General features: G+C 38.6%; 1 protein-coding gene and 2 non-coding genes across 3 annotated transcripts; 1 reads left to right on the plus strand and 2 right to left on the minus strand.

Moving 5' to 3' along the window:
* Nucleotides 1-198: 198 nt before the first annotated feature.
* Nucleotides 199-27,955, plus strand: LOC149502053 (uncharacterized). Its single transcript, XM_089731565.1, has 2 exons — nt 199-666; nt 27,872-27,955. The coding sequence occupies exons 1-2, from the start codon at nt 199-201 to the stop codon at nt 27,953-27,955; spliced, it is 552 nt and encodes a 183-aa protein (XP_089587691.1).
* On the minus strand, nt 18,849-18,921 carry TRNAR-ACG (transfer RNA arginine (anticodon ACG)). The gene has a single exon. It is a non-coding gene; the product is annotated as a tRNA-Arg (tRNA).
* TRNAS-AGA (transfer RNA serine (anticodon AGA)) lies at nt 27,559-27,640 on the minus strand. The gene has a single exon. It is a non-coding gene; the product is annotated as a tRNA-Ser (tRNA).

The following is a 27,955-nucleotide window of genomic DNA, read 5'->3' on the forward strand; positions in this document are numbered from 1 at the left end:
TGAAGGAATAACATCGTGTAATAAAAGTGAAACCCGCAAAATTATAATTTGCGTAATTACTGGTGGTAGGACCTGTTGTGAGTCCGCGCGGGTAGGTACCACCGTCCTGCCTATTTCTGCCGTGAAGCAGTAATGCGTTTCGGTTTCAAGGGTGGGGCAGCCGTTGTAACTATAGTGAGACCTTACAACTTATATCTCATGCTTACTTTGTCGCCGGTTTGTACCGTCTACCAGGCGGAGCTTCTAGCTCTTTGTAGAGCAACACACGAGGCTGCTGAGCACAGGGCAAAAAGTATCGGAATTTATTCTGACTCTTTGTCGGCGCTTCAAACAACAGCAAATTGGAACGCCCTCCACCCCCTGGCTGTCGAAGCACGAGAGAACCTGCGGAAGGCTTTGCTTCGGAGCAAACGTATAAGTTTGTTCTGGATCAAGGCCCACGCAGGATTAGAGGGAAATGAACGCGCCGACAAACTCGCCAAAGAATCCGCGTTGCGATCAAAAATAAGACCTGACTATGACCGGTGCCTGGTTTCCTTCGTCAAGCGGAGCATAAGGATGCGATCGCTTGACGAATGGAACCATAGGTACAGAGGAGGTGAAACAGCCGGAGTAACAAAAATCTTCTTCCCTGATGCGCTGACGGCGTACAAGGTTATCAAGAAGGTAAATATTGATGGGGTGACGACGCAAATGCTTTTTTTTTTTTTTTTTTTTTTTTTCCACAGGAGAAAATCGCCGGATCCCCACCCGCGCGGCAGGTGGGGTATGTGGGAGTTGAACCTCACTAAAAACTCCTGCCGCTCACAACCGGCGCCCTACCTCGGACCGGGCCGGAGCCCAGTCGGGGCTATTGAAACGGCGGGACAGGGTTGACGCAGAGCACATTACATCCATCCCACCGTCCCACGGACGCCGGACCGGTGGCCGCCAGCGACACGACCACCGGTTCCCTCGTTCAGCGGGCCGAGAGCCCGCTTTGATGGCGCCGCGTTACACCTTCCCCCAGAGCGGTCGGGGGAACGCGGTCTACCATCACCCGGCTTCCTATTGCGGGTGAGCGTGCAAAGCACGCCACCCCACGTCTGGGTCTCTCCCCGCACACAACGGGTGGGACCCCTAGCTCTTAGGGGGCCAGGTCACGGATACGACCCCGGTCCCGACCCCCTGCTCGGCGGCAGCGGGTTTCTGCGTAGTGAGGAGAGCTTTCCCTCACTCGCCCCGCCGCCTCCTTCTGCGAGATGATGCACTCGCAGAAGTCGAGCATAGCCTTCCATGACTCATCGCTGCCAAGCATCGACGCCACGACGCCAGGCAGCGACAAGTCAGGTCCTATCTTTGCGACCAGGACACGGCGCTGCACCTCCCACGCGGGGCAGACAGCGAGCGTATGCTCCGCCGTGTCCAGGTCGTGTCCACAATGGTGACACCTCGTCGTCGGCTCAGCCCCTATCCGGCGCAGGTACTTCCCGAAGCATCCGTGCCCGGTCAGCACCTGCACCAGACGAAAGGTGAGACGTCCCTCGCCATGATTCACCCAGTCATCAAAGACCGGGTAAACCGCCTCGACGGTCCGTAGCCCCCACGTGGGGTTGGCCAATCGCCTCGACCACGACTCGAGCACGGACCGCCGAGAATGGGGCTTCCGCGCCCGCAGCTCACTTTCGGGGACACGCGCCACGCCCCGAGCACGAAGCTCGCTGCGCCACCGATAGTCGGCAGCGAGCGACTCCGCCTCCAGCTCCCATGGCGGCGTCCCCGCCAAAATACACGCCGCCTCGAAGGAGACGGTGCGATATCCGCGGATGACCCTGATGGCAACGGTGCGCTGCGGCCGGCGCAGGAACCGAGCCATAGTGCCCCGGTTGCGCGGCTCAGTCCACACAGGTGCACCGTACAGGGCCATCGATCGCACCACCCCCGCGTAGAGGCGGCGCACAACCTGATCCGGTCCCCAAATATTCGGGAGCAGCCGGCTCAAAGAACCGGCCGTCCCCATCAATCGGGGGACCAGCTCCGCAAAGTGAGCACGAAAAGCCCACCGGCTGTCTAACACGAGGCCGAGGTACTTCAACTGCACCCCGACCCCTATCCGGACGCCTCCAACCACGATGTGGGTGTCAACGGGTGGCGCCCTCCGCGGCCCGTGAAACCACAGAGCCTCGGATTTATTGAGCGCCACGTCGAGACCCAGCCTCCTTATCCTTCCGACGACGAGGGCCACTCCCGCTGTGGCGAGACGGGCAGACTCCCTATAATCATCCCCCCGGGCCACGACCAACGTGTCGTCCGCGTAACAAATAACGCAGAGGCCCGGGAGGAGGGCGCCCCTCAGCACCCAGTCGTACCCGATATTCCACAAGAGGGGGCCGAGAACCGACCCCTGCGGAACACCACGCACGACCGGAAAACGATGAAGGGTCCCACCGTACCCGGTACATACGACCGACCTGGCCCCCAGATAGGACCCAACCAGCCGGCGGAGGTAGAGGGGCACTCCATGCCTCTCCAGTGCCCCCCCTATCACGATCCAGGGCAGAGTGTTAAATGCGTTGGCGATGTCAAGAGACACCGCCAGCGCCACCCCACCCCGAGAAACGGCCTCGTCCGAGAGGGACCGCACGCGAAGAATTGCATCCACGGTCGAACGGCCCTCCCGGAAGCCGTACTGCTCCGCCGACAGGTCAGGCCCCACCCCGACCAGGTGCCGAACGATGCGGGCAGCCAGAATACGTTCCAGCAATTTTCCCGCCTCGTCCAGCAGTACGATGGGACGATACCCGGCGGCTGTATCCACCGGGCGCCCCTCCTTCCTCAACAACACAAGTCTACCCGTCCGCCAGAGCGACGGAAACCGTCCCGACTCCAAGCAGCCATTATATAGCTCAAGGAGCCGGTCCCCCAGGGCACCGAGGGCCAAGGCCAATACCCGGCTGTGGACTCCGTCCGGGCCGGGGGCCGTGTCTTTCGCAGTCATCTTGACAACGGCCACCCGGAGCTCTGCCTCGGTAATACGGGGCACCTCAGCAGGAGCTTGGCCGTCGACGGTGTCAGACGGCCCGCCCATAGCGGGAGGGACAAAACCCTCCCGCTCCTGCGGGAACAACGCCGAAACGATGTCCCGCAGCTGCTGAGGCTGGAGGCGCTCAGTCATAGAGGGGGCCCACGGGCGTAACTTGCCGCGTACCAATTTGTATGGGCTCCCCCACGGATCCGCTTCGAGCGCCTCCAAGAGTCTCTCCATGTTCTGCTCCTTGGCCCGCCTGATGGCCAGCGGCAGGGCGTCCTTCGCAGCGCGATATTCGCAGTGCAGCCGAGCTTCCTCCTCCGCGAACGCGACGGGCTCGTCGCGCCGCAGGCGGCGGCGACGGTGGTGTCTAGTGCACTGGCGGCTCGCCCGAATGGAGACCGCACACAGTCTTGCAATTTCGGGCGACCACCAGGGCGGCTGTCGCCGTCCAGAATGCCGAGAGCCGACCCGGGGCATCGAGGCATCACATATGCGGTGCATCGCGCCCCGGAACCATTCGGCCTCGGTTTCCACATCGACAGGTTGTGGGCGCGTGGGCGCCCACGCCGCCACCATAGAGGCCTCCACCAGGAGCTCCTTGTTCAGGAGCTTCAGTGCCCACCTAGGGAATGACCGGGATGCACTCTGCGGGGGGTCAACCCCGCGGGCACCTGCAGCCGGCGTCGGCGCGGGGGCAGAAAGATCGTACCGGATATACCGGTGATCGGACAACGATTCCGCCCCCACCACCACTCTCCAGCCGAGGATGCGCCGTGCGACGGGCGAGCTCGCGAACGTCAAGTCCACGATAGACTCGCCCGTCCACCGCACGCAAGTCGCGATCGAGCCCCTATTAACGATACAGAGACCGACTGCGACCGCCCACTCCTCCAGCAGCCTACCACGAGCGTCCGTGAATGGGGAACCCCAAGCGACAGACTTCGCATTGAAGTCCCCCGCCAGTATCACTGAACGGGGAGCGAGGTGACGAGCGATCACCTCTAGCCCGTCCAGGAACCGCTCGAACAACGACGCAAATGCTCACAGGGCATGGTGGCTTCTCTGAGTACTTGCATCGTTTCAAGTGCAGAGAGAATCCATCATGCATCTGTGAGCCCGGAAAACCAGAATCAGTGCCCCACCTTCTACTGGAATGCCCGGTGTACGCTCGGGAACGCTTAGAGCTGGAAATTAGGCTAGGCAAAGAAATCTCGTTACAAAATATATGTTATATATGGAAGACAGTGAGAGAGACATATTCCTAGATTATGGTAGGCAAATCTGTAGAAAAACAATAAATAGAAATAAATAGAAAACCTGACTATGAGAACCAAATATATTAAGTATATTATGACTACATAGTATTAAGGCTAACAAACTAGGGGTATAATAGATGTGTAAGTAAATAATGTAGTAAATTAAAAATTGTAACATATAAATTGTAGATAAGATTTAAATATTCGTATGTAAGCAATAAAAAGTAAGAACATAGATAGTAAGAAATTAGAAGTGTAATTGTGTTAGCTTGTATAGAAAATAGTGCTCGTTGGTAGTAAATAATAAAGTAGCCCCACCTGTAGATCATAGAAAAGAAGGATGAAATAAAAGTATTAAGAGTGAAGTGTTGAAGTGTGAATGAAGACTTGGAACGAAATAATGAAAGTATAAAAGGTCTCTGCCGTGGTCTGTGACCACTATGACGGAGGGTATGGTAGAAAAGCAGGTCCAACACCCTGTGAAGGCGGGTGCCTGTTTAATTTAAAAAAAAAAAAAAAAACTTATATCTCAAGGTGGGTGGCGCATTTACGTTGTAGATGCCGCTGGTAACCACTTGACACCAGGTGGGCTGTGAGCTCGTCCACTCATTTAATCGATCGATCGCGTTTTAATCGATTCACTCTCTTTAATTGTAAAGATAGATTTAGGGCATGACCTGTATATCTACAATAAGCACCGAGCTTGAGGTCTTATTTTATAATACGCGAGAGATTCCTAGCGGGAATCTTCATTTCACGCGATAAGATTGTTTGCTTCCTAATTGGGTATTGACGAATTCTGGCTCTAACAGCATTAACAGCTTTTGTAGTTCTAACAGCAAGCGGCCGCCCCGATTTTTAGTACGAAATACGAACTAATGGCTGATACCCAGCTTTTGATGTGTCTTGAATATGACCAACGGCTCCATACTCACTTTGTGCAAGGCGATCACTGCAATCCTATTTCCTTTAATACCCCATTCCATATTGTAATTTGATAACGAAAACGAAAAAATATGTGGAATGGAGCAAAATCGAATGAACTTTTTAAAATAATATACGTGTTCCAAATTCAAAATAATTAAAAAGTTAAAAAAAAAAACAGAGGGAAAGAAGTCTTTATGTAACAGTATTTATGGCCAGACTAGTTACAACAGGTGAAGTACGTTTTACGTGCGTGGATGAATTAGTTTAATGGAAATATTGGTGATAGTATTTAAGGATTAGTGCGTAGGTGTCGCCAGTGGACGGAAGGAGATGAACAGCCGGCCGCGCCGCGAAATATGAACACCCTGCGCGGTTATTAATCTACTCAATTATTATGAAACTGACGCATAGCTGGACGGACGACGTCTTTGTCGCATCCGTTAGACGTAGGGTTATACGGTTGTTCATTTTGTTATTTATAATTAACATAATGTTCTATTGGAATATCTTGTAACTGTTCATAACAAAAATTGAATTAAAAAATTAAAGACAAATATTCTGTATTGCACTTTCTTTTTATGAGTTTTTTATATTTCTTGGCTTGAAATGTTATGTGTTAATGTAATAAAAATATGTAGCCAACATCGAACTAATTAAGTATAATGCCTTCCATAATTTTCTACTTTTTTGTTATCTGCTTGATTTCCAACCATGTAGTTGCGTGCAGGCGCTACCTAGAGGCTGAACTAGTACTCATTTATTATTTTTGAATTAAAATCTTAGAATTATTAACAAAAAATAATAATTATCAAAATTAAAAGTATTCGGTAGCAACCCTAGCGGTGCGGGTAGCGATGTGTCCCAGCGTCGTCGCTGCTTCAATGCGTGCGGACAGGTGTGACCGGCTGCTGCGCATTTTCATACAAAACCAACGTTTCAGATATAAAAGGCACTTCCTTTCATCCCACCACCTACAGTCGGGAATGCCCATTAATTTGCCAACACAATATTTTTAGTGCGCGGCTCGCGTGTAATATATCGTAGCCACGTGTCGCCGTATGTCGACCGACGAACGGCTGCGTCAAATTATTTTCGTTCATGTCACAAGATACACTGCTCATCTGGACGGTTTTCCTTTTAAAAATCACGCCATTTGTTAGTTTAATGCGGTTACGTGCATGAAGAGCATCCGGTGAAGATCATTGTCAAGATGAATCCTAAGTATTAAAATTAAAAACGCTCCCCTCGTATTTCGTATGTTTAAAATAATAAATTTAATAGTGCTACAGTCATTCGTTGATACTGCCATTTAAGTGGTTGCACAAGCTGCATACGAAAATTATGGAGCTATAAAATAATTAAAATTGCGCTGCACTGATAGACTAACAATCTAGCATTAAGCTTATTAAATATATTTATGAAAATCTCAATAAAGCGCTCTCTTTAATCCTATTAAGATTTTTAAGAGCTTGGAATTGAAATTTAATCTTTGTTTATACTATAACATAATACGTAATTTATTTCGAAATTTAACTTCATTAAGGTCTAACCAAACGCATCTGTGTCACATTTCACGATTAGGCAATGACTAATTGATTTGTGATAGCAGTTTATTTAACTTAAATTGTAACAAAATTGCTCGTATTGAAACTCTCTGAATTTGATATTTAACTGAAGATTTACCAAATAATTCAATACGCGGAACTAATTCTAATAGAAAAAAATATTTTAAAGCTTACATTTCTATGCATTTGGATATTTTTGTTAGCCGTTTATGAGTGCTGAATAAGATGCTTGATGCTCGATGTTGTTCGATGGGTTTAAATACATTTATAAAGAAAGTATAATTACGCATTTAATAAAAAATAAAATTGCACACACGTAGCCGCATAATTATTATACTTATATGGACACAAATTATTAAAATTCAAGTGTAGTTTGTGTCTGTACATTTGTTTGTCCAGATATGTAATCAGTAAAACAGTTGATTTGATTCTGTGGGGACTTTGACGAATGGAATTTCAATATTATAATACTTTTTGATAAGTACCTAGGTTACTAATGAAAATGTTAACAAAAAAAAATTCAATCTAATTCGTATGTGGTGAGCTGATCAATTTTTTTTGTTTTGAACTACATGTCCATATTGCCTCGTGGACAGTGGTTAGGATTACAAAGAAGGCGATTGCAATTAACGTAATAGATTTGAGTGTGTCTCGTCTCTTTTAGATGCAATCACTTTATTTTATCACTACTTTATTTATAGTCTTGTTAAAGTACCGCATGCACATCAATAAATCTCAAAAGATCGCGGCTGTTATTTTTCGGATGCCAGATAATAGTTCTTCATGATATACGATTTAACACAATCCTTTTTATTGCCTCTACGACCTAATAATAGTGACTTTTCACCGCGCTGTTAACTTCAAAGATGAAATGTGAATTCATTAATTATAATAATATTAATGTGAAACTTGTCTTTATGTAAATTACTTGAGTTTTGAACTTCTGAGCATTTACATATGTACGTATTATCGGCAGAGATGTTTTTTCGTGATGCGAATTACGTATTTAACTATATTTAATTTTGGTAGACGTATACTATTTATTTTAATAAAAATTAATTCCATAAAGCATGGTCACGAGACAAATAGGTTTTAATTATTAGTTATTGTTTCTGTTTTTCTAATTAAATATGCGTTATGATTGTCATCAGATTTTAAATTTGATTTTCATTGAAATATTTTTTAAATATTGTTTTAAATTAATCATTAATATTATTTTAACAAAATTCGTTTATTCTGAAAACAATTAAAGTTAGATAAAATTATACGTTCCTGACAGAATAACGATTTCGACGGTCGTAAATATATCCTGTGTGATTTTAACGAGTTTTCTTCACAAAAACAAAAAAGATAAAAGTTTGATACATCTAAGTGACAGTTTGATTCATTTGTTCGCATTGAAAACTGTAATAATTTATTTTACGTAAGTTAATTTTTACAGTTTTAAGGATCCACGGAACATCATTATCATAGATAGTCCACATTAAAGAAAACCACATTGAAATTAGTTGTTGAAATCCATATTTTTTATTAAAAATTGAAATGTATTGTACACTTACAACCGTGTAGTGATGTTTTGTTTTTCACAATAGTAAAATATACAAATTTAGCAGCACTCCACTGTCGAGGCGTTGGAATAAATATCAAATGTTAAACATTCAGTGACATACGCTGTGTACAGTAAGAAACGGAAAGTATTCACATATTTTCCTAATGTTGATTTACGTCGTACAGATGGTCGTGCAAGAAATCTTATATGCTTTCGTAACAAGCATAGTGCTATTAATTACTGTTTATATTCAATTCAAGGAAAAACTGTCTGTTCACATGAAGACAACTGTTGTCTACTCGTCTGGACAGCTGTGTTCCACTTGCAGCTGAAAATGTGCGTACCGCAGACACGATTTTTTCAGTTTAATTTCATTAATTAACGGCCGTCTGGTGTAGTGGTAAGTGACATGGTCACTACACAAGGGGGTCGCGGGTTCGAATCCCGCCAAGGGAGGATATTTGTATAATAAATATGAAATGTCTTTTCCAGGGTTATGGATGTATATTAAATATATGTATGTGTATAATAAAAATCTTACATTTATTTCCGTTTATGGTACCTGTAACACAAGTTCTTTACGAACTTAGCACGGGGCCAGTTAACGTAGCGTGACTGTTAGTAAATATTTATTATTATTATTAATACGATACTTTACGTACCTATTTGTAGTATAATAAAAATAATATCGCTGTCGAGATCAATGTGTATTTTTAAAGTAATTATAACTTTAAGAATAACAATCTTTCGAAGCAGCGTGTTTCTTAATGTCCTATTATTGTTATATACTGTAGTATTTTTAAAGTATCATAAGCCGGTTAAGTTTTGCTTAATATCAATTCATTGCTAGCAGTAAATGTCTCAACAAGTGAGTCATTTCGACGTGTGCCATTCAGACGCCAGCCAAATCGGACGCCTGCGCCTCCACACTGATTTATAAGCTCGCGATCTGAACAACGTGTACAGATTTGTTGCTCTTTACTAGAGGCAATTACAGATGAATCACGCATATCTAAGTGTCTGTTCCACGATGTGTGGAAATTAAACACTTGTTGCAACAAGTTGTATTGTTGTTTTTGTTTTGCGTTCGATTTGAAGACTTGAACGCTTGATAAATTGAATATGTGATATGTTGTACATTCTTGTGTTTTGTTATTAGTAGACAACTAAGAACTACTTCATACATATTTAAAGATAGAATAATACAATATTTTTGTTACGTTCAAAAAGCTATTTTAATGTAAAAGGCGTCGTGATTTAAAATCTGATCTGAAAACGATCCATTGTTGTTTTAAGCTTATTGTATGCGCTAGTCTTTAGATTTTGCTATCGAATTTAGTATCGATAGTGAACACAACGTGCGCATGCGCAAGGCGCTAGTTCGCATTAATCACGATCTACAAACGATCATAATCTCGACGGCGTCTCGGCGCCGCCCGCCCTCGCTGTTTGTTTAGACGCGTGGTACAAGACTAATTTAATAAATGTTTTTTTTATTTTATTATTATTAAGCTCCCACGTGATTATACGTTTAATTAAAACTACTTTTACTTCCGGCGCTTTGAATGCTTTACGGTTTTCGCAGCCACCAATGAGAATTTTATTTGTATGTAAATATTTATCTAATTAATTTACTTCTGTCAAAAAGACAACTTTTTAATTTATTGTCGTATATTTATTATATATTCTCAGTATTATTAAGCTTTGTTATGTTAATGTTATATACTCAAGGTTCGCTTTTATTTAATTCGAATAATTTAATGTCACGAAACGACAAATTCGTGTTTTCGATCTGCTATCGGAATTTCTGTCTTTTATTAATTAGACTACGATTACAACAATTATCTATCGTACATATTTTTTGTTATTAACATTAATTCTAAGAACATAATTAATATTAAGGTGTATAAAAATATGCAATGAGATGTATTTGAATTTAGTAAATATATAAGTAATTAAATTAAATATTCAAATTTGAAAGTGACACACATAGTTACGAGACAGACTTCAAACTAAGAATAACTACACACACTCCTTTCGTTTCGTTACCAAAATGAAAAGCAGCGGCGGTTCGAGCACATGTTGATAATTAAAAAAAGCAAAATGAATTAAGTTTCCACTTGCGCCACACGGGTCGAACGCACGCACGTGCGTTGTGTATTTTCACAACCGGTCGAATTCGCTTTAATGTAATGTTATAAAGAGAATACACTCTATGCGTTAAAAAGTTTTCGATAATCTTGTTTATAGCGTTACCTCGATGAAAGATGCTTTTAGTGGGAATGATGGAGAGTGTTATGATGTGGGATCGATCGTTTGATTCAATTATTTACATTATCCAGTCTGTACTACTGACTTTTCAAAATAAATGTGTTCGATAGAGTTTAAAAAATATTTTCGTTAGTTTTAAAAAAAAACCGTTTCGTTTCTAATTATTTTTTTTGAACCGTTTCTTCTAAGAGCACTAAGAAGCTATATTAAAATGATAGGATTTATAGATAATTTAACTTCGCACGTAAGTTAGGTTTTAAAATTGGAAATTAATACGACATAACTAGATAACAATAAAAGCTTAAAAATAATTTATTTTAATTTAAAAAAAAAGCAAATTTATATTTTGATTAGAAACAGTATTAGAATACAAAATGATGAAAGTGATTGGATGTATGAAAATGATAGAAATGAAGTAAGTATGCAGACTATTACAGACGCGCTTATTTTATTTATATAGTACCAAAAAATATCGATACTAAATTGATTAAACGTACCCTCCGTATGCAACATTCAAACACGCCAGTCAAGCTTTTCAATAAAACTCTGTTTAATTAGTTGTAGTAATGTAATTTCGTTGATGGAAGGGCTTCGAAGACTGTCGTACAAATTGGTGGGTACATGTCACGTAACTCAATAAGGGCCCCCGCTCCACACCCTGGATACGTAAGCAAATATACATTTTTACCCTTGTTTGGATAGATTCATTTAATTATGATGTTGTAGACAATGTGTAGATAATTCGTGTATGTTGCTTTTCATAAGAGAATCGATCTCATAAACGATGGCTGTTAAATAATATCATACCCTATTAATTAAAGTATGTATCCAGAATGTAAAACATAAATATGTGTTTTGTGTATTTTCTGTAGTTTAAAAAAAAAGCGCCTGACATAATTGTGTTCACACATTTGGTATTACTAGAGGTCCCGTAGTAGTCGAAATTCGACTATAATTAATTGGAATTGTAAGTTTGTACACTATTATGATTGTATTTTATACTTCTATAATCACAAATTTCGCCAAGACTACACTATAAAAAATATTAACAAAGACAAACAATATTTAATCTATTCTCAATTTGACAACAGACGCCAAGAACAAAAGTTTGACAATAAATAGTATGCATGCGTGTGTGCATCAAATAAATGGTATGTAGTGTGTGTAAGTTTTTCTTTATTGATTTAATGTATCTTTTATGCATTATTTTAAAAAAATATTAGCATTGTGCACTTCATCTCTATTTTCTCTATAAGTGTGGAAAATTTCATACTCCTCCGTCCGCTCAATTTTCGTAAAAAGGTATACAAAGTTTTTGCTTCACGTATTAATATATAGAATACATAATATTGAAATGACATACGTAATAATCAGACGTTATTAGCCTAAACTGTAGTGTAAAAGGTGTTTTTTTGCTGTACAATGCGTGTTTTTACATTCATTCCATATTTCACATTCTCACAATGAAAAGTAGTAATCCTACAAAATTGAATGGCTTAATAATATTTACAACCATAAAATAACAGTAATTACTTAGTGCATGAATATTGTCTAGCAGTTGGCGGGGGAAACCTTTTTATTAAATTGATTCAGCGGGTGGACAGTTGGCCGCCTTGTATGGGCTCGCCCGTATGATTTATACAATTAACAACGCTCGTAAATTGGATCAATTCGTCTAATTGTGTTAGGTTATTATTGATTGTTCGTGAACGAAGGTAACATTATGTGTATTAAAATAGATCAACTTCAATACATACTTCAAATAGTTTTTGTTTTATAAACAATAGTATTTAGCGGGTTGTAATCATCACTTTTACTTTTTATGAGTTCCCGGTTTTGCGTGACCGATTGACCGAAGACTGTATGTAGAATGTTGTCGTGTTTTAGTGTTTGAATCACAAAAGTTATATGGAATTAATAAGGCAGCGCTCCTTCTTGTTTTTTAATTATTCCTATTTGTCTGTATTTGAAACAGATTGATAAAATAAACTGATACTTGAAGAAGTCAAAATGGCGATACGGACAACTATATTCAATTGTGAGTTTGAATTTTACATGTCTGCTGCTATAAACGTATTTCTTTAGCACAATAGGGATGTTATGTGTATTCCGAGCACGATCCGGGGAACTGTAGGCGTGCGTAAAGCTTAGAACGAAAATGTCGTAAGCGCCTCGCCTTACATACTTACTACCTTACTTACTTCTTGAAGGTAAATTATAAATGCATACATTTAGAAAGCACGTAACTATTTAAATACTTTATTAGCTTAAATGTAACACAGATGCTTGTTTGGAACTAATCTATCTATCTATATATATATATATATATATAAATGAATTGCTGTTCGTTAGTCTCGCTAAAACTCGAGAACGGCTGGACCGATTTGGCTAATTTTGGCCTTGAATTATTTGTGGAAGTCCAGAAAAGGTTTAAAAAGTAGATAAATATGAAAATGCTCGGAATTAAATAAAAATAACAATTTTGTTTTCTCTTTGATGTGTCTCCCTCGGACGGATTCCTTTAGTTGGTTTTAAGTTTATTTTATACAAAAGTTTACGACTTTGATTTATCGATTAAGGCACTACGAAGTCTGCCGGGTTAGCTAGTATTATATAAATAATAATAATATATATATATATTATGTATAATTTCGAAAAGAAAACAGTAGCGTGTGTAAAACACATTTTATAACATTTGTTCTTTAGTAAAACGCATTACTGGCATGTTTATACTCTATCCCGTGGGGGTACAGTACTCCGCCCTGCTCATCGCAAGCGCCATTGACTTCGCGACGCCGGGGTCGAGAATTGTTCCGCATTGAAAACCTACCAAATAAGGGTTGAATTGAGACTAACACAACGCCTTTCACGGCACGAACTAATGATTATCTATAAAATATGAGCTGACTTGTACATGCGGTGAACCAGGAAGAGTTGCAAATTCAGTTAAGCTTTGTTACTGTATCATGTTTTCTAGAAAAGGTACGTTTTGTACGGTTAATTTTACTTTTTTAATTTTTCATGATCTTAATATTACAGCATTAGGCCACTGAGTTTCTCGCCGGATCTTCTGAGTGGGTAGCGATTCCGATCCGGTGGTAGATTCTGCGAAGCACTATTTTTGCTAGGGCTAGTGTTAGCAAATTTTCTCAGGTTGAGCCCGTGAGCTCGTCTACCCATCCGGTCGTAACTGTAATCTCTTAGGCTACCAGCAAATAGGTAGGGAAAAGAAACATCATTAATGGTCTGTTTTGGTAAGCAAGGAAAGCACGCGCTTGATTTTCATTTCGTGTTCACGACCTCTCAGAGGTCATTCATTGCTTTTTTTTGTTCATCTATTTATCGCACATAACAAGGCACTGTTTAAAAATAGTATGTAGGTGAGCTAAAGTCCGATATGAGTTTTCTTCCATCGGACTAAAAACAAGGTGAATGAAGTGCTAATGTGTTTATTATAAATTTTATACATATTTGTAGTTTTGGCGATAGTTGCCTTTAGCCGGTTTTTTCTTTGGCGATGTAAAAAATATCGACTTTTGCTTGACTGCTATGGGTGTGACTGACACGGTAAAACTAGTTTTTGCCATAGACAGATACAACTTAGATATTTCGTTGTGATTCTTTATGTGTACTAAGAACATTCCATATTTGAATGTTTCGTGAGATATTGGTAGTCATGAAAAAATCAATAAGACCTTCCCACAGTGCAGGGCACCCCAAGATTGCGTATAGTGCCGGAAATGAGTACGCGTGCCGAGCCGGAAACTCAGAAAAATTTCCGTTCTTTTGTAATCAGGTCGTAGATACTATTTATGTATTTTTTCACAATTCCCAGTGCATATACATAACATAAACATTTAGATTAAGAGTCCAAATTTTTAATTACTCCAACGTATTCTAGTTAACCAATGTGTTTTTTTTTATTGCTCTTGTGGGCAAACGAGGATACGGCCCTCCTGATGGTGAGTGGTTACCATCGCTCATGAGCTTCAGCAATGCCAGGGGCAGAGCCGAGCCGCTACCTACCGTTAAGTACTCTCCACAAGCCTCGTTTGAAGAAGGATATGTCATAGCGCTCGGGAAACACCGTGGAGGAGAGCTCATTCCAAAGCCGGATGTGATTACGAAGTCTAATCCGAAAATGACTCTCTTTTGGAATTTCGAAGCAATGTCTGACAATTTTCAAATTGTGTAACTGTGGATTTCTGTTGAACAAATAAATTATATTCCATTTTAAAGTAGGCCAATCGTGACAAAAAGTGAAATGACGTAACAGAAAAACAAAAAAAAACATTTCATATTCTGAATTATATTGTCTGAAGTATCTTGTGTGTTTAGACATTTAAAAATCCGGATCGAACGTTTGACGTTGCATAAAACATGAGTACATTTATCGATATCACATATATCATAAAAGCTATTTCCCTGAACCACCCCAAACGGCACGTGGCTACATATCAGCTAGCGTGTACGAGCCACGTGTCGCGAAATGGACATGGGAGTTGTGTTTACACCATAAAACACTGTAGCTTTTAGTTCCGTGAGGGGTTAAATTGTAGTCGGCGCTTTAAGAAGTTACGATAAACATTTTAAAACCTGCTACCGTTTTGTTCAACAAAGCATTGTCCTTATAAAAATTGTCTTTATAGAATGGTCTATTGGTAATAAATTAGTTGTTTTACAATATATAACAATGAATATTTAAGTGATTTATGTATTTCCAAAGTTCCACAGTCAATACATAAATATTATTATAGACCCAATAGTTCTACTAGCACAGACGGTTGTGATCAACCCCGCTTTTCTTTCCTTCAGAACAACATCGGGCAGAGCGAATTAGAACGAAATTTCATTGAATAATGGTTTTCGTAGAAATAATGCAGATAGAGAGAGTACTTCGGCTAAGTGCTGTTCACTTAATTCTACAATGTACTACTGGTGGTAGGACCTCTTGTGAGTCCGCACGGGTAGGTACCACCGCCCTGCCTATTTCTGTCGTGAAGCAGTAATGCGTCTCGGCTTGAAGGGTGGGGCAGTCGTTCTAACTATACTGAGATCTTAGAACTCATATCTTAAGGTGGGTGGCGGCATTTACGTTGTAGATGTCTATGAGCTCCTGTAACCACTTAACACCAGGTGGGCTGTGAGCTCGTCCACCCATCTAAGCAATAGAAAAGGAAAACGAAATAGATACAACTTTATTAGATGAGATGAATAACTGTTGTGCAGATAGAGTACTTCGGCTGAGTGCTGTTCAATGAATTCTATCAAAAACCAATGAGAAACGAAATATGTTGAAAATAAAATTAATAAAAACCAACGCAACATGTACATAAATGTGTCGTTGCGATATGTGTGTGTCATTGAGAATACATATTTTGTAATAACGTAATTATACCAATGTAATATTTTCGAAACAAGCACAGCTTTATAAGATGAGATGAACAAAAGCTACATGCTACATGCTACAAAAAGAAAACGTTTTTTGTGTCCTTTTCTGTTAATTCAAAGATTTGACACGGACATAGCATGATGTGAAACGCTAATGAACGGTAATCGAATGATTTGCACTTTTCAGCAGAGTTCAATGTACATATCTTTGTTAGTCTTTTTTGATACATAGGTATAAACCGAGAGGTATGGACGGATTCCTTCTCTCACAAATTTTAACACGTTGAACGCCAGGACGGCCACAATGTGTTCACAGCATACTTTCCCCTAGGGCCGCTCTAATACATCAAGAATCGTCCAAAAATCGTTGAGGTGCTTTTTTGCAAATATTATCATGAAATAATTTTAAAAATAATAGGCGACTTAGGAAATAGTGACTATTCATTATTTTCTAAAAGATGACAAATGGCAGACACACAGTGTCCGTCGACTTATTGGCGGTCACAGGGTGTCCGCCGCGCCAAAAATGGTTTCTAATCTGGTGTTTTTAATGTGTTAAAGTAATTTTGGTTGCCTGATGGGAGAAAAAAATAAGACGTATATTGAGTGCTTACGTAAACGTAAGCTTACCGGAGCTAACATTATTGTCTTTTTTTTTCTTTCTGTTCTTTTCTTTTCTTTTTCTTGCCCTTGTACGCAGACGAGTATATGGCTCACTAGATGAGTGTTTACTACCGTTCATGGACGACAGCTATGCCAAGGGCAGAGCCAAGCCGCTGCCTAATACATTATTCGTGATATTTTTGAATATGACGGTAATCTGAAATTATTTTGTCATCCAAGGTCGTCTAATCATCTTACTGTCTAGCTACCTATCTTAACTGGTTATAGTTTCCTTAACTTAAACCATTTGTATTGTATCTATAACATTCCAACGTTGTTAAAGCACCGCAAACTTTTTTGTACCGTCTACGCCTAATTCTGATACTGAAATTCATAAGTGGGCATTTCGTGTCTTTTAAGTTGTATATGTCAGCAATTTTACCCAATAATTTCAGTAATGACGTTATGTTTTAAACAACTGAACAAATGCATGTTGTCCGACATGGTTTTTATGTTGGATTAAGAGATAGTGGGTTACTTAGCACGGGTCTGCCACGTCCGCTGTGGACACACTGACAAGTGACAGAGCGTCCCAATATTTGTTGGCTGACAGGATGTTTGCTGTAGCCATCACACGGACGGACTGAGAGCTTACAAAATATTTAGATTCGAACATAACATAACATAACGCAAACTGCGAACAAAAACTTATCCTGAACATCGAATAACCGATCGTGAATATCGAATGCTTTCTTATCATGTTGTCAAACAAAAACTGTCTTCCATATTTTTTTTGTACTCGTAATAAATAAGCGACGGGATGCTGTATCGTTCTGGCTTATCGTGGGTTCGTTATCTGACGGAAAATATACTCTTGACCCTTATTGATAAGGCTTGCACCGAAATAGCTCTGGTCCCGATAACGGATGATGGTGTTGTCTGCTCCGTCGAAATTTACATTAATATAAAAAAAACTGGCTAAAAATGAGAGACGTGCTCAGTGCCCTGCTGTTTTTACTGTAAATATAAATAACAAATGTGATTTTAGAATGAGATTCGTCTTCTTCTGACAATTCTGTCAGGTATTGCGAAAAAAAAAACTAAATTTTCAAACAGTTATCACACCTAAAAGTAATTTATCTAAAAAAAAATAACTGAAGCTATTTTCTTGAGAAACAATTAATTCCTTTATTTTATTGCAGGTAATTATTGTGAGTATTTGTAAATACAAATTATCATTAGTTCAAAACATTAGATTCTATTTCAGAATCATTTTCAAATTCTAACAGCATTGGATCCGAGTTCCGAGCAAGATATTTAGTCTGTTCACACCTCTACCTGAACATTTCTATTTTAAATTAAACTGTATTTATTTTGATCATAAAGCATTTTAATGTTTTCACTGAAAAACTATTGCTGTAGAGAACACTGGAAATATTTTGACACTTGGAAGTGGTAACGATAAGAAATGTCGCTGTAAAATCATCGTCGACTCTATAACAGACTTTTATCACACTTTACCACTTTTTGCTTTGAGTGGTTTTTTGTAAACTAAATATTTTACGCGATAAATTCGGGATGTGTTAACAAGAGAATTTGTCAAACAGCTTCATTTTTAGGTATCGTGTAATATTCATGGACACCAATAAGATATAGTTTTGTTTTTCTTGTGTAATTTGTTATTATTATCATTATTTCCGGAACCGAATGCTCTGTATTTTTAACCGGCTTCAAAAAAGGAGGGGGTTCTCAATTCGACTGTTTTTTACATTTGTTACTTCATAACTTCTGACTGGGTGAATATATTAATTTGTTTTGGACTTTTTTTTCTATTTGAAGTCGGTTTTTGTTAAAGCATGTCTATTTTATTATCTATAGGGCCATAAGCTATGTTGGAACTTTTTTAGAATGATGTTTCAAATAAGGGAACAACCTAATAGCCTAAAGGTAATGCCTTATTAGGCATTACCTTTAGGCAACCTTTAGACAATGTCTGGGGCCTCTAGGTGAATTGAAACTACAAAAAATCACAGAGATAATGTAGATGCGAAGATTGTTATTTCTTGAGAAAGTATAATCATTTTTTTTGAGTCCGGGTAAATTTTCATGTTACACAGTTATTGTTGAATATTAAAGTAAACTCTACTACTAGCTCTAAAAATTACCGTAGAAGAAAATCGGAGCAGTTATGCTATAATGAATGCTACACATGATACGTGGATAATATTGCGATATAAATTAATAATTTACTAAAAAAAGAAAAAGCTGTCTCAATGCGACCCTGCCAGGATTCGAACCTGGAATCTTCTGATCCGTAGTCAGACGCGTTATCCGTTGCGCCACAGGGCCTACGATGAGTTTTACGAAAATTAACTAACACTTTTGCTTTTATTTATTTTTGCAAACATAACCAATATATTATTTATATACTTCATATCTTATATTGACCATCCAAATAAAAGCCAGCAAAAAAATATAGAAAAGTAGCTTTATTTTGATTTTGTTCTTTAATTTTGTTTACCTCTACTGAAAGTTTACTAGCAGCAAATGGCTTTACTTACTACTTTTATAGTTTTGGTTAAATAAAATTCGTAGTAGGTAGTATTACTGGTCTTGTTGTGAGTCCGCACCGGTAGGTACCACCACCGTGTTTATTTCTGTGAAGCATTAATGCGTTTCGGTTTGAAAGGTGGAGCAGCCGTTGCACTCTTCGATCAACAATAGTACAATTACTATTGTTGATCGAAGGTTGCACTATAAAATTGAGACTTAGAACCCATGTCACAAGTTGGGTGGCGGCATTTACGTTACTGATGTCATTAGGCAGCGGCAACTACATAACAGGTAGGCCGTGAGCTCGTCCATCCAATTAAGCAATAAAAAACAAAAAAATCATTACGGAATATATTAGTGAAGTACACATTGTTCAATCACGAGTATTTTACTAATTATTGTGAACTGTGGAATACATAATATATAATATATGTACATATATATGTACATGACGATGCGGTAGCCGTGTGCCGGTCACGTGGCCTCGTTAGTGAACTGCAGGCCACACGCGGCGTCACTGTGCTTCCTAATAATGCGACATTCAATATTCACGTATAATTTTAATTGTGTTCAATTCTATATAATTTATTCAATTATCATATTTAAATCCAAGTATACGTATGAAACGTAAAAGTCTAGAAATAAATTCATCGAAAAGTATAATACATATATATGGCAGTTAGCGCAATAGCCAAATAGTCACAATGTATTTATTCGCCCGGGACCAAGAAAACTGTTAAGTACTTGGAACGTCCGAAATAAAATATGACAATAAAAAAGCGAGATTAAACCGTGATAGTTTTAATTATGTCTACAGCTCAGGAAAAACGAAGAAAATCCTATGTGTATAAAATATATTAACGAAGTGTTTACTTCTTACTATTGATTACTACTACTGATTACTGTGTTTATGTTTTTAATTATGTTATTGTTTTATTATTAAAAAAAGAAAATTTACGCAAATTAGAATATGTAATTAAGCAAGGTGTTCACTGAAATCTTGCACAATGAGGAAAAGCTGCTGAATTGGAAATATAAGGTTTGTAAGGATGAAACACGTCATCGTTCCAGTATTAAAAAATATGTTATTCTGCTCATAAACAATTGCTTTGCACAAAGACATGAAAGAAGAAACAAACACAATTATTATAAGATTATTAACTATATGGCACCAAATTTCTAATGTAAAATTAAATATGGAAAGAAGGAGAGGAAGCCTTTGCATTGCATCTAAGAAATTTTTAATTATAATCTTAAAATTAACTTTAAAAAATAAATAAATTCAAATCACAATTTCAACATCAAAGTAACGCGAACAAAATCTAGAATATCCAACGCGATACGTTTCATTTTACGATTCGACCTGTCATTTCAAAGTGTAATGAAGTCGCCGCTCTATTTTTCCTACTATAAAACATTTCAAGAGGAACATTATGTGCATAAATTAGTACGCAAGGTGGTGGGGCCATCAACGCGTCAGCGGTAGCGGCTGTCGCAATCACGCTGTGTCCATTTACCTCATAAAAATGCGGTTTTAATGTTTGTTTATTTAATCTATGAATTAACTCGCGACGTTTTGAGTTCGTTTTGCCAATATAAAAGTTGCCTTTAAATATTTTGCATTTCAGAAATAAAAGAAATAGTTGAATGTAAGGTTTTAAGTTTTCATCGTAAGAGCGATCGGTTAACGGTGTATCGCGTTCCTGCCGGGCAGGCTCAGGCCCAGCGGGGTATTCCGAAACACTGACGGCACCGCCTGGGCTTCTTGACGGTCCGCCGTACCAACACGGCTGAAGTTCAGAGCCTTCAAGACGTTCAAGAGCCCGGACGTCCTTGAGGTGAGCTGCGCGTCTGGTTGCAGTTCTGACCATGGTGACCCCTACCCTAGCCTAATGCCCTAGACATATTTTTACGATTTCATCCGATCCACTAACACTATTATTAAACGCCTGCAGCTCTAGCACTAGGAGCAGGATAAGGGAACCTGATAACCTGATAATCTGACCCATACATCGGGCTGCGATTCCGATCCGTTAGTAGAAATATCCGCGAAGCAGCTGCCCTTGAGCTGTTTGGTCTATTTTGGAGGCGTTTGGGCAGCCGTTAGCAATTCCCAATCCTCCAGGCTGAGCCGTTACTCTTCTTCCTGTCCTGGTGAAACTGAAAAAGCCTCCGGGCCACCAGTAACCCTTCCTTCCCCAAAGAAGGTATAACTTCTAACTCTTAATTCTATAGTACAACGACTACTGCACCTTTCAAAATGAAACGCATTTCTGCTTCGCTATAGAAATAGATAGGGTGGTATCTATATTTGTGAGCTTACAACACGCCCTATCCCCAGTAAACGATAAAAGCAACTATTATACGTTTACTATACTACTGCTATTTTATGATTGTATACTATGTATTAGTAGCATATTATATTAAAAAAGTATACTCTATTAACTGTTTTTTATTCCACAGTTAGAGAGCGATTAGCGTTTATTTAAAAGCAAAACAAATGACAGACATTGTGACGATGATTTCGAAAACCATTTGTTTCTCATTATAGCCAAAAATACAAAATAAACGTTAGCTATAAACAGAAATAATACAATATTCATTTCGTTGACTGAAGCACGAAATAAAAAAGTGAATGCATTAGAAATAAAAGCGAGTTTTTGATAGTTTTTTTTTTATTGCTTAGATTGGTGGACGAGCTCACAGCCTACCTGGTGTTAAGTGGTTACTGGAGCCCATAGATATCCACAACGTAAATGCGCCACCCACCTTGAGATATAAGTTCTAAGGTCTCAAGTAAGTGACAACGGTTGCCCCACCCTTCAAACCGAAACGCATTACTGCTTCAGGGCATAAATAGGCAGGGTGGTGGTACCAACCCGCGCGGACTCACAAGAGGTCCTACCACCAGTAATTACGCAAATTATAATTTTGTATAAATAGTGAGTATTTAAAATTATTTTTACGAATAATAGGTACTAATGTTATATTTATGTTATAGTAGTAAATATGGGTATTTTTAATATGAATTTATTAATGTATAGAGAATCACCAATGGCATTGTAACAAATGTTTACGGAATTTTGTTCATATAACTTATCACTACAAACACCCTTACAGCTAAAATGGCGGAATTCATGAATGACAAAGTTAATTAAAGTACGTAGTTCCTTACAAGGCTGTGTTTGAACTGGAGGAGTAAGGTGCTAAACGCGTGGGCCGCTCGTGGGAACAACAAACAGTCGACATACATTCCCGCGTTCCATTCAGGAAACTAGAATCTAACAATGGAATTCATGTTCGACACTCATTCACATATTTTGAACGGAAATGATTACCGCTCTATTACTTGTAACTACAACTTTAAATATGGGTGCGTTGTTTGCCACTAAATTTTGTGATCTATCTCTATATATAAAAATGAATTGCTGTTCGTTAGTCTCGCTAAAACTCGAGAACGGCCGGATCGATTTGGCTAGTTTTGGTCTTGAATTATTTGTGGAAGTCAAGAGAAGGTTTAAAAGGTAGATAAATATGAAAATGCTCGGAATTAAATAAAAATAACAGTTTTGTTTTTCCTTTGATGTGTCCCCCGTCGGACGGATTCCCTATTGTTTGTTTTAAGTATATTTTATACAAAAATTTTGGACTTTATATTTATCGATTGAGGCACTACGAAGTCTGCCGGGTCAGCTAATACACTTATAAAACTAATTTTTTTCTTATTGTGCTGAAGTGGTAGGAGTTTGGCTTCACTTGATGTTAAGTCGTTTTCGGAACCCACATGTATACCACAGTGTGCATCTCGATATTCAGTATCAGTTTTTTTTAAATGTTCTAGATCGTACGAAGATTTTCATTTTTAATTTACATTCCTATCGCGAAACAAATATTTAAGACAGTTTTAAATGTGGGCTAGTCTTTGTAGTCGAAACTATGATCTTCAGTAATCCAGTGTTTACCAGTGTACAAAATCCAAGAAGTAATGTTTCCAAATAAAATCTGATAACCAACGTCTCAGCCAACTAAGTACCTACAAATGAATTTCCGTATAACATTTTCATAAACTTAAACAAGTCTGGTAGTAAAATGAAGAAAACCGGTTATATTAACTTACATAATCATTCGTTTAAGTGCAATCGGTGAAATTAGCCGCCTCCGAGAACGATATGTTGATGAGGTGTCACCTGACTGGCGCCTTAATGACGGCGTTCTTAGAAGTTACGAGTGCCATGCGATACGCTGTCATCGTATCATACAATCAGATTGTGAGAAAATATAATGCGAACAAGACACGGCCGCAGCCAGTTGCGAGAATCCAAGATTATTTACATTAAATTAAATACGAGCATTATTATTGGTGGCTTAATTGACGTGTTCCTTTTGAGAAAAATAAAGCCTTCGAGAAATACGTGAAGGAATTCTTATAAAAAAATTGTTTGATAGGAAATTAATGCTTTATGAACAATATTTTTGTGATGTACTTAAGACCTTTTTAATTTTATTGTACCAATACTGAGTTCAGACTATATAAGAAACTAAAATGGTCTTGAACTTTGGTCAACGCGCAATAAAAGTAAAACAAATAATTATTAATGAGGAGGTAATAAAAATATTACAATAACTTTATCATGTGATCCTTGCGCAGTACTCACTGATGTGTTGTAACAGCACACGTTTAGTGTGACAATTTCAAAATAAACACAATAATGACATTTAGACAACTTAAATTATTATAGTGGATTTCTCTTTTATCAGTAATATTTTTAAGATTTTAAAGATGTATATTTATTTATTTACTCGTCGAAACTTTTGGCCGAAAGTGTAGGTAAATTAATTTAACTTAGCAGGGACGAACGGTTATTTCTCGTATCTGGGACCTGACTCTAGGCGGTGAGCAACTATAATAAGCAAGATCATGTGACTCTGAGACAAGCGGTTCGAAAACTTAACAAACCTAGCTCGAAATACCTTTAGAACCTAATTATAATTAATAATTTAATATTCAACTCAGCCTAACGTCTCGATATTTCGTAATATGCTCGACTCTAATTAAATGATAATCGATCCTAAGAAAAAAATTATATAACTATTTAGACTGTGCTCATAACTAAAATGTTATCTCGTGTAGTGAACTAGTAAGTATTTAAATAAAATATTTCGATATTATATTGGTTTTATTAGAATCATAGAATAAAGGCTTAAAAAACATGACTTCTATTTTATGTATTGTTTGATTCATTTGCCGTGACCAGTTGCGCAAATTAAGAGTTTGGACTACAAACAGCGGATTGTCTCATCATCCCTAATGCATGCATATGTCGTCGCATCAGTTTTTCCGCCCTTCAGTCCTGTGAATATTACACCGGGCTACTTTGAGCTCTTCGCGGGCTACAAATTTCAAAGATGGCTAACAATAGGTAGGGCCAACGAAAAATGGTAGTTCATACATATATTGTGCAGTCTGCTGTGCCATATGGAGTATTAGCGGGACACTTGGGACCTGAGGCCCGGTTATGTTAGAATGGCACCAACTGGCTTTATTTTACACCAAACATTAATAAAATTGGTATTGAATTTATGTATCTTTGACGTTGTGCGTTACACATTTAAAAGTACGTATCTGATGATTGGACGACGTTTCTTTTCTTGCTGTAGCTGGGTAGTGTAACCTCCGTTTCACATGGTTTACCTGGTATCTTATGGAAAACATTCAGTGATTTAAATTACGCTACTCAAAAAACACAATGATTCAATTTGGCTCTATAAAATCTTAATAAATACATACATATCTAAACTTTACGGATCTAATCCCTAACATAGTTATTTAATGTATTTAAACTGTAAAATATATGTTTATACAATAGGTGTTGATGGTATTTCTTAACCAAACCAATTTGTTATCCTCAAAATATCATTCAATGTATCTATATAGTATAGTCGTAATATACGACTGATACACAACCGCCCAGTCTCTATAAGGCGTTCATAAATTCATATCAGCGACTTAATCAAATTGTCCGCTTGCACTTGTCGGTCCTCGGAAGGGTGCGTTAGGGCCGAATATATTCATTCCGTCCGCAATATTTGTACATTAGAGGTCTCGCTCCACTACACCCCCCTAACTCTCGAATTTGACTCTGTAGCTTGAGGTGGCTGAGGGGACTTTGATTTTTACCACTAGTATTACAGTATTTATTACGAAAACTTATAAATGCACTTTTTGGGAGCATACGTGTGGATTCTACGGACGTAACCTAAGTATATTGGATTGTTGAAAAGTTAAGTGATGAAATTATTGTAACTATAAGTAAAACTATAACCACACTAAGAAAAAATACTAATCTGAAACAAGTATATAGTTAATATTTCCATAATAATTAACGTTAACATGATAGTTTGCAGCTTAATATGAAATTGTAACTACAAAATATCCAGTCGAATCGAATCCTTGGATCGAAAACTCGTAGTTAGGGGATCTGCGAGACGAGGGAGCAACGACAACAAAGTAATGAAACCTTAAATCCCTGGTATGGACTCGTAATCCCATGACGAAATGTTCGGTACAGGGGTGCCAGTTGGCCGAATCTAATACGATATACTGTTTCGTTTCTATCGCAAAACGTGTCTTTATCTAATGGTTTTGTTGTCTTATATCAGAATGAAATCTCGTTCTAACTATTAATGATGATTTAGTGTTATAAATAATTAAATTTTAGATAAAACTTCAACATGATCTGTAATTTTTGAAAGAATATAATGGAATCCTCTGTTTTATATTTACGTGGGTTGGTGGAGAGACCCCACCCATCTTGGTGAAGCTGGAAAGGCCTGAGGGCAACCATCAATTCCTTCATTAAAACAAAAGTCGGGGGGATGAGCTTAGTGTAAAACTATCGTAGACAGACAAATCGACGTCGCAATTACTTTGAGTCCGAATTATCCTGCTCATTATACTGAGTCCTTTTAATTCATGTGAACCTAATGATTGCACGAAATTCTTGATTCTATACAATTTTTATGTGATGCGAGGGTGTTTTTCATAAAAATAATAATAATGCATAGGATTAAATGAGTTCACGGTTCCCCTGGTGTTAAGAGGTTACCAAAGTTTGTAGAAGTCTGTTGAAAGCTGGGTGGCATGAGTGGCATTCAACTTGAGAGTGATGTCAAGACTTACTGAAACAGTATAACGGTATATGCTATCCATCAAAGGGAAGCGCATTAATACTTTACGGTAGAAACAGGCAGGATATAATATATATGTGGGAATAATTAGGTGTAACCATTGGCCACACTGACCTGACAGATGACAGATGGTGCATGAAGTATAAGACAGACTTAATAAGACGAAATCCCACTGAGTTTCTCGCCGGATCTTCTCAGTGGGTCGCGTTTCCGATCCGGTGGTATATTCTGTGAAGCATGGCTCTTGCTAGGGTTCGTGCTAGCAACGTCGTCACGCTTGAGTCCCGTGAGCTCACCTACTAGTTAAGGTTACACTGAAATAGCCTCTCAAGGCTATCAGCTTAGGTAAGAAATAAAACACGAAATAATAAGTAAAGACGTAAATTTTTTTGAGTTGACGATTAAATAAAATTTATCAAATTCGCTAATTTGATTGTACACCACGATCCCACATATACTTTAATTTGCAGTCTTTGGTAATTACGTAAATTATCTATGTACGTAACCCTAGCTTGGTTAAGACCCGCAGCGCTGACGGCGAAGCACGTGCACTGCCCATAATGAGACTACGGCGTCTCCCGATCAATGTTTGGTAAGTTTGTTGTTTCATTCTGTTGTTTAGTGTGTTTTATTTATATATTCGCTGACGAACAAGCCGCGTAAAACCGCAACTCTGATAAGCTACGCGTATGAAAAACATGTTTTGCTCCGCATAAAATTCATTTAATTTATAGGTATAACATAACAGTAGCGATTATTTTTTAGAGCAGCGATGTTTTAAAAACGCTGATTGCGTATTGTTTTCATAGCGCATCCTTAATGATGGTAGAAGCTCGTGTCGAATATTTCTGTTACTTAATAATAATAGAGCTTAATAATAATAATAATAGACAAAGGAAACCAATAGATACAGTGTTATTTATTGTAAAAAATAGACAACGCGTTGCTACCAACAGCGTCCCCATAGATGTGGTAGGACTCCAATAAGAATTCGGTAGATATAACACGGACGATGTGTAATAAATATTTATTATTATAATGAGAAGAAAACAAGTTCGACATCATATTAGGATGATTATTATCAAGATGAGATAATTTTAAAATTAATAGGAACAGTTGTTCAATCTCTTAATAGATAATAAATTAATAAATTAATAGTTGTTTACAAAAATGGAAGAATACATGAATTTATTATCATATTTTTGTATACGATTGAAAAATAATTTATAACTTATAAAAAAGACTCGCAGTCGGTAGGATTCGAACCTACGCTCCCAGAGGGAATCTGATTTCTAGTCAGACGCCTTAACCGCTCGGCCACGACTGCTTGTTTGAGCTCGTTGAAATTTAGCATGTTATTTGCAAAATAAGATTGCCTTCTATGCTTTGTTAGTATTTATTCGGTTTTAATTTTGAATAGCGCGTTATGTATATTACAGCTTGACCTACATCTATCTATATAACGGAATCATTTAAATTCATTATCAAAAAACTTCTATACGTTCTGTAAACTTGAAAATTAAATATATAAATTCTAATACTCTCGTTTAATATCCAGCATACCAGACCAACATACCAGATCAACATACCAGATCGACATACCAGACCAGCATACCAAGTCGGCACACCAGACCAGCCTTAA

Source organism: Bombyx mandarina, chromosome 11 (genome assembly GCF_030267445.1).
Source record: "Bombyx mandarina strain Sakado chromosome 11, ASM3026744v2".
NCBI lineage: Eukaryota > Metazoa > Arthropoda > Insecta > Lepidoptera > Bombycidae > Bombyx > Bombyx mandarina.

Excerpts from the sequence above, each read along its gene's own strand:
- LOC149502053 (XM_089731565.1), top strand. The coding sequence starts at position 199 with ATGCTTACTTTGTCGCCGGTTTGTACCGTCTACCAGGCGGAGCTTCTA. Across the intron at positions 667-27,871 it reads CGTACAAGGTTATCAAGAAG|CATACCAGACCAACATACCA; the intron begins GTAAATATTGAT and ends TTTAATATCCAG.